Source organism: Chenopodium quinoa, unplaced genomic scaffold, assembly GCF_001683475.1.
Source record: "Chenopodium quinoa cultivar QQ74 unplaced genomic scaffold, ASM168347v1, whole genome shotgun sequence".
In the NCBI taxonomy this organism is placed as follows: Eukaryota; Viridiplantae; Streptophyta; class Magnoliopsida; order Caryophyllales; family Amaranthaceae; genus Chenopodium; species Chenopodium quinoa.
In genome coordinates, this window is record NW_018742244.1 from 1,439,111 (window position 1) to 1,447,563 (window position 8,453).

The 8,453-nt window shown below is 34.3% G+C and overlaps 1 protein-coding gene across 1 annotated transcript; it reads left to right on the plus strand.

Annotated features, from left to right (window-relative positions):
• Window positions 1–256: 256 nt before the first annotated feature.
• LOC110739203 lies at window positions 257–4,385 on the plus strand. Its single transcript, XM_021919662.1, has 2 exons — window positions 257–1,193; window positions 3,315–4,385. Exons 1-2 carry the CDS (start codon window positions 900–902, stop codon window positions 4,140–4,142), a joined length of 1,122 nt encoding a protein of 373 aa, XP_021775354.1. The 5' UTR covers window positions 257–899; the 3' UTR covers window positions 4,143–4,385.
• The last annotated feature ends 4,068 nt before the right edge of the window (window positions 4,386–8,453 follow it).

Consider the following 8,453-nt stretch of genomic DNA (forward strand, 5'->3'; position numbering starts at 1 on the left):
AAGAGTGTGCATTATAACAAGCTTGTTTAAAGAAAATCATTGTACTAAGTGTAAATGAAGATATTATGAATTATATATCAACGCACACCATTAAAACACACACAAATAAACTTATCAAATACATGGAGTAGTTGAAATTGATTAGTTTCCTACATTAATCACAAACCTAAAAAAAAAGATTTGACTAGAAATATCAACTCTAATATCTTTATTATAATAAATATAGTAAGCATAATTGAATAAATTAAAACTGACTTGACTCTAACAATCTCGATCAAAACAAATGCAGAGTTGGCAAAGTAGTTAGAAAACTACACAGATTAGGTTTCCACAAGCTAATCTTCCATAGACCAATGAAGAGTTGACTCACCTGATAAGATTCTTACCTTAAATCTTAAAGGTTTGGGGTTCTAATCTTACCAAATGAGGGTACTTAGGGCAGGTTAAATAATGAACCAAACAAAGTGTAAGAGTTGAGGTCATGACGTCTAGTCAAAGTCTCCCTACCATTAAAAAAAAAAAAAAAAGAAGCTAATTTCTCATAAGCCGAAATCAAACTTTGTACAACCGAATGAACTTTTACTTAGCCCAAAAATTTGCTTACCCAATCCAAGTAATAACCAAACGACCTATTTGGCACCTCTATCATCACGACTTAAAAATACAGCAAGTACGCTAGACGCACAGTAGGTAGCGAATGGAAGCCGAAAAAGAACTTTATCTTTAACAAATCCACCATCACCACCTCACCCCTCTTCCATTTCCTTCCCCTCTTCTTCTCCACCACCCTTCTCTCTCTTCCACCAATCCCATCTCTTTCTTCCCTCATTTCTCATTCACTCTTAGAGAGAGAAATTCATAATCATAGGTGGTGGAAGAGAGAGAAAAACCCCTCAAAAATGGAGAGATTAATCTGCTCTTCACCAATCCCCTCCAAATTAAACCTTAAATCTTACCCTTCTCTACCCCAACTCGGCCGTGTTGACCCCCGCAAACTCGGTGTTTTGCTACCACCAACCACCGAGTCAGTCCGAGTCAACTCGATCCCTTTGAAGCGCTGCCGATTACAGTTGAGGGCATCTTGTTTTTCGAATCCAACCCCATCATTCAATTCATCTTTTGACCCGTTTAATTCAAATGGGTCTTCTTTGGAGCCCCGTATTGCGTCACATTCAAACCCAAAGTTGCAAAAGGTATGATAAACTGGTAATTGTTGTTGCCAATTCTGCGAATTTTGTTTCTTATTTAGATTGAATCTTTATTTTCTGGATTATTGAATAGAATTTCCCCCAAAAAATACTAGATCTTGATAATTGAGGTAGAATATTGGCAATTGTATTATTATACTCAAGCTCAGACGTTTATAATTGTGTTTTAAAGGTGTTTTGTGGTTAATGATCATCATGTACGGCTTTTTTCCTAGGGAATTGTATCATTTGGAGTGTTGCTAATTTAGAAGCAAGGTTTATGTCTATATTTGGTTCCGTGTAATGAGGAATACTATTTTCTTATGTTCGGAAACGTTAGTTATCTTTCTCGAAGAAGTAATAGTTTAAGATTAGATTACTAGTAATTGTGAAGGAGGCATATGTTGCAATAACTATGAAGGGTCTATTTATACAATCATGCCATATCCTTGATTACAAGTTTTATGACGGTTTAGACAATGTGACAAGAATTCCCAGATGAAGGGAGTAGTATTAGTTAGCTGATATTGGAACTAGATTAAGAGAAATCATTATTGAAGATACTTGATTATATTGTAGTAGCCGCTGCCTGCAGGCAGTGTAATGTGATACCTAGACTGGTGTAACTCATTTGTATGGCGTGGATGTATGGTTTGTGATTGCAGACTGGGGTTGTGGCGCAGAAGTTTGGCATTCCTGAATGTAGCTTAGATAGATAATTTCTTCTCCTACTTGTTAAGTTTTCGTGTTCCTACTTCCCAGCCTCAGGAACGAAATAAGTTTTGTTGATACCCTATAAGAGCATTGGACTTTTCTGAATTCGATGATAGGTTTTGTGGAGATAGGAGATTCTTTGAAAAGTTTTTTGTGGTTTAAGGTCTGTATTTCAATTGAGAAGGACCTGTCCGTCATTCTTTCATGCAAGAGTTAGCTCATCAGTATATTCTTTTCACTTTATATGGAGTAACTATCAATATTAGTTGATCTTCGTTGGTTTTTCTAAGTATATATTCCATTTTTCCTTTGATGGTAAGAATCTCTGCTTATAAACTCCAGATTACTTATACACCTTGTTTCTGTGTTTGGATCTTTTTTTTTAATTATTTTTTATCTAGCCTATCTTATCTAAACTCAAGGTTGAAAGAAGTACTCCCTTAGTGAACCAAGAAAGTGCAAATATCATTGTGACAGTTGTAATCTCTAATTTTGTCGGCACATCTTGCAATATGAAGTCATGTAAGATGTAACCCATGAGACTTTAATCTCTTTCTCATGATTTGCAAAGCATTCTCTTTTTTTCTGCTTTGTCCTTCTCTCATTTGCAAAGCATGTAAATTGCATCTTTCATAGATGTGTTATAGACATGATTTGATGATTATCTAAAACAATGCAAAGTATATTGGAATGGAGTTGAACAAAATTGCTTTAAAAAATTCTCTGACATTCCTGAACATGTGTCTTGACCTTTTCATGATCTTGCTTAATTACTTGTTCTGCTAGCAACATGTCATTGAGCAATGAGCTGCCATGGTTCTTCACCTGTAGCCCTGATGCATTGGGTCTCATTTTTGACGGGTGCTTCATCAGCACGAGTCAGATAGAGAAGGAAAGTATTGGTGGCATGAGTAGTGATCGGGCTTCTCACCTTTCCCCTTTTGATGTTGAAGGAGGGAACTAGCTAGATTTGATTTCTTCACTTTAATACATTTTCAAACCCATTTAGTGGATGAAAATGATAGAATAGTTTGGAAGAATGTAGGATTGACATTAATGAAGCTGGGGATATCGGAATTATGGTACTTTTGTAGCTTCATAATCATTTCCAACTGTCTCTGGGTTATCCTGCTCTGCAAAGAAGTGGCGTTTTCTGATGAGCCTTGATTATAGATTGTGTGATGTTATCTTTATGCGATGGAAAGACATTTTCACCTGCACAACTTTTTGTTTAAATACCCATCTAAAAGCATGCATAAGTTACTGTAATTGGTGCTGTTAGTCTTCTGGATTGCTTGCATCACCAGTCATAGATGGTGGATACTGGATAGTCAGTATCGTGCTTTAATTGCTGTTCATGTTACTGAAGTTTTGAACCTATCTTTATACTAGTGTCCTTGGATCTTGTTTCAGGTCGTCACTGCTGCAAAAATTATTCTGCTTTCTGCTCTTGCAATGACCATCATTAATCCAGTCCGTACACTACCAGCATTTGCTAGCTTACAAACTGCCTCGCCTGGGGGTGCCGTTGCAAGAGGCTTCCTTCGCACCGAAGTACTGAGTAGTGCATGGACCGGTTTCTTTGCTGGTTGTTTGCACACATTATCAGGACCTGACCACCTTGCTGCTTTAGCTCCTCTGTCAATTGGCCGCACTAAAATGGAAAGTGCAGCTGTAGGGGCCCTTTGGGGGTGTGGCCATGATGCTGGGCAATTAATTTTTGGCTTACTCTTTCTTCTACTGAAAGATCGTCTCCACATTGAAATAATTCGAACTTGGGGCACTCGAGTAGTTGGTGTAACTCTTCTTATTATTGGTGCCATGGGTATAAAGGAAGCTTCAGAAGTCCCTACCCCTTGTGTTGCCTTAGAAAATGGAGAGTGTGATGTTGGTGTCTTAGATACTGTTGAAACCCCTCTTGTTGGGAAGAAGAAAAAGATTGGGTTTGCAACCTTTGCCACTGGGATTGTGCATGGGCTTCAGCCTGATGCACTAATGATGGTTCTTCCGGCTCTTGCATTGCCCTCGAGGGTTGCAGGGGCGGCATTTTTAGGCATGTTCTTGGTTGGAACAGTTGTTGCAATGGGTGGTTATACCGTATTCATTGGGTCGTGTAGTGAGGCATTGAAAGATAGAGTTCCTAGAATAACAGAAAAGCTTACTTGGGCTGCTTCTCTGGTAGCTATTGGCCTTGGATTAGCTATCATTATTAGTCAATTTTTCGGCTTTAGTTTGTATTAATTAGTTTATTACATGATATCAAGATATCGAATTGTAGGTTATTTTTCCTCGCTGAGCATTAGGAAAGATTTTGGAGTGAGCAAATTGGATTTTCTAAAGAGATTACGTTCATTATTCTTGTTTCTTATGTTGTTTTCTGTATGCAGTAATGCAGTAATTATAGGTACCACTTTTTTTAAAACAAAGTAATCAACTGTAACAGCTTCGACTGAATATTATATTTGTGTGCTTGTTTTACCTTTACCACCTAATGATTTAGGGTCGAATTTGAAGGAGGTTACATATGCAGGTGCAGGCGTGCAGCTGTAGGCAATGGTGTGCTTCTTGTCCGATTTTGAGCATCTCTTTGAACTTGCATGTTAATAGTTTGAGTTTTCATTTTACATTTGTCTTACATAAACGTAATGAACATAAATGCTGTTACAGGACAAGACGGCACGTTATGCTCAATTGTCACCCAGACTTATCCCATGGTACAAGAAGATTCATGTGAGGTGCATTATAGTCTTTAGTGTGAAGCATTGAAACATAAATACCTGCATTCAATATAAGTATATATGATCCATTACACAACCAGCAAGAACATAAAATTATGAAAAATCATCGTGGTTATGGCTGATGGACAAATAAGTTCATCTGTGCATTGCTGATCAGCCGACAACACTTATGGGATTAAGTTTTTATTGATTGATTGTGTATTCATGTCTTCAGTGAGCTCTTTTGGGATTAAGATTCATGCCTTTAGCTGGTTGTTCATGCCATAAAGAACACATACATCTGCAGCAGTTTTCAGCTTGAAAACACAGATTATAACAAGGATTTAGACATGAGCAAGAAAAGAATCAGACGAGAAAGAGGAGTATTTACGTAACGTCTACAATAGATAGAAACTACTTAATGTTTATATACCTGCAGCAAATGATCAAAACAAAAGATGGATTTTTAGGGATTTCTGCTTGGACTATGAAAACTTGGGCTACAAATATATGTAGTAGGCCTGTAACAAATTGTCTATTTCAGCCCAAACCCAATAACAGATTCTATTTTTGGTACTGGGTCTAGATTTATGGCCTACTGTTAGATTATAGGTCAAACTTTCAAAGTTTTGGTAATGGCCTTTCTTAGAAAAAATAAAATAGATGTATATTCTTCTTTTTTTTCCTCAAATCATCTCAATTTCTCAAACAGCTCATGCGATCAACTACTCCATATCTCATTAATTTCAACACTTTTACCAATTTTAATTAGTCTTTCGGATACTTCTCATTTGTCTCAAGTCTCACTCTCAACTCCTCCTAATTCATAATCTGCCATTTTCTCATTGACGAATAATAATATGATCAATTACTTATTTTATTTTATTTTTAGGTTAAAGGGAGAAGGCTTCATTAGTTATGTGTCAAAGTCACAATATCAAGTACTAAGTAGTTATATGAATTATACATTGCATGCAATAAACTACTAGTAAATTATAATCAAGTTTGTATGTCTAGTAAATTAAACTCATGCATACTGTATGTATGAGTCGTAATTCTCATGCTATTCAAAAAAAAAAAAAAGGTAGTATTTCTCATTGTCTTACGAGAGAAGACTACTCTAATCTTCGTGTATTTTACCTTATCAAGAAACGTATCATCTTCCTACACAAAAATGTGCATATTAGTATATGATTCGTAGTCCGTATAAGCATAACATGCACGTACACTATGCACAACACGGGCTAGAGGTGTCAAAAGCACACCCGATCTGACCCGATTCGAAAATAACCGATTCGTATTTAGACTCGTGCAAACATAATAATTTAGTATGACTCAACTTTAAAAATTTATTCGATCCGATCATCCGAATTGATACCTCACACATATCTACGATGCATATATGGTAACCCTACGGCTCTGTAATGTTAACATGAATACTCTTCATAATATAATCATACTATACATGGTTTAACATTTTTCACTTATTCACTATTCATATGATATACATCATCTTTAATTTGTCCAAGTTTTCCCCAGCTAGCTTGGCAATAACATCTACTATTCTTAATCATACATACACTATCTTACAAACAATTAAATGAGGGTCCATATTTGGGTCCTATTATGATTTCATATTAGTCAATTTTCATGAAATTATTCAATTTTGGACCGATAAAACACCTGTATGTCTAAATTAGAGGAAAATTTTAATATAACTACTTCTAAAAAACAATATTTCATGAAAACAAAAAAAATCAGACTTTATACAGCAGATATTGTCGTGGAGAATACGATATATCTATCATTTTTTTTGTAAATTTTCCTAAAATATAAAAAAAGTCACGATTAAAAACATCTTTTTCAATCGAGTAGTTATTATTTATGTCTTGCCAAAACTTCAACCAACTTGCATTGCGCGCCTAACCTTGTGTGTGCCCACAACAAATCACCATCTGTTTGCAGCATGAAAAACTATACGGAGTATTAATTATATTTTTCAAGTTTATGATTTTTTATTTTTCTTTAGGTTGGACCATAAATTTTCCTTTTTTCATCCCCACAAAATTCATTTTCATATTATTATTATTTTATGTTTATGTTTATGTTTATGTTTATCTATCCTTTTTGCCAACAGTAACCGACAGTTTAAGCTTTGCATGTTGACATCTATGATTGTGATCGAACTTTGTTTTTTCTTTGTAATCCCACCTTACATACTTTGAATAAATCCCATGACATGTTTACTAATTAATTATGTCATAATTTAAATTATATCCTAGATCAAGAATATTATGGATGTAGTAGTAGTAATCAGCATCTTGATTTGCATCATTCAAATCTATTCCATGACTAATAATATTCAAATGTAAGTTGGAGTAATATATGAGCTAGCCCTTGACACTCAAATGTCGTTATAAAAATCTATTTATCTTATCTTATTAGTTAGACAATTAACAAAGGCAAGACATAATTTGACTTTGTTTATATGAATTCTTATATACGTACACATCAGTTGGACAAGTACGCGAGCATAATGATGTTTTAGTCCATTCCGCCGTTTGCTTAAGAATAGCTTCTCTTAAGTGTGAACCATTGCTTAAATTCTTACATTCAAATGTCGTTTTACAAATCTATTGATCTTACTAATTAGATGGTTAATAAGAGACGTGATATAATTTGACTTTATTTACAAGAATTTTTACGTAAACATATCAAGTATGTAGACTTAATAATGATATTTTAGTCTATTATTACTCGGTGTTGCTTAAGAATATCCTCAACTAAGTGTGAACCATTAATTTAAATTCTATCCCACAATATATATATATATGACATGACATGATAGGAACGGAAATTCAAGCACACTATTAGTTAGAAGAAATATTATGAAAGTGTGATGTACTCCGTATAATATAAGGTCATCAGATGAAATTGACTGATCAAGTTGGTATTTGACATTTCATAAATTAAGGAGTGGGCATAATTGTGGCATGTAGAGGTGACTGATCTTATGAGGAGTAAAGAGACAGAAATGCATGAATTTTGCAAAAGACAAGTCAAAAATAGGAATTAATAAATTATGGTTTGATAAGCCAACAATATATGCTTGAAATAGACAAATGTTAAATACTAAAAATGGATTAATAGACATGTGTACAACTCATACTAAGTTTTCTTGTTCTTTCTAATAGTTTGTTGCTTGAATTTCCCGGAAGGCAAATTAAATTGACCCTATTTATGTAACTTAACTTCGATGTCAAATATTGATTAGTCCATGTAAACTATTTCAAGTACAATTGAAACTTTACTATTAGAAGGAAAAAAATAAATTGAAAAGTAAAAGGATTATATAATTCTAACGTGTAATATACAAATATGATCAATTTGTACGTTGTAATATTGTTAAAAAAGCAACAAGTTTTTAAAATTAACTTAGGTCTTTGGTCAATCCTTACATGTCCTTTTAGTAAGAATTTAGGGTCTATTCTCTTCAGCTTAATTTTAGTTTAGTTCAGTTTAGCTCTAATCAGTTCAGTTTCTAATTTCTTTATCTCATAAACAATTCACTTCAACTTAATTTAGTAAAGCAGAACAAACCCTTAAAGTAGAATTCTGAACAATTGAGTGATATAAACGGCCAAAACAAGGCGTGTGCTAATTCTGGTCGCAAAATTCAAAGGGAATTAGAATTTATACCTGCTTCTAATCTTGAGTGGTGTAATTACTGTAATATGAGTATCTATATGATAATACGGAGCATGACTAATCTGTAATAAACATTATATCCACCTCACATAAAAAGAACAAATTATTGGAAGGGCACTATACATAA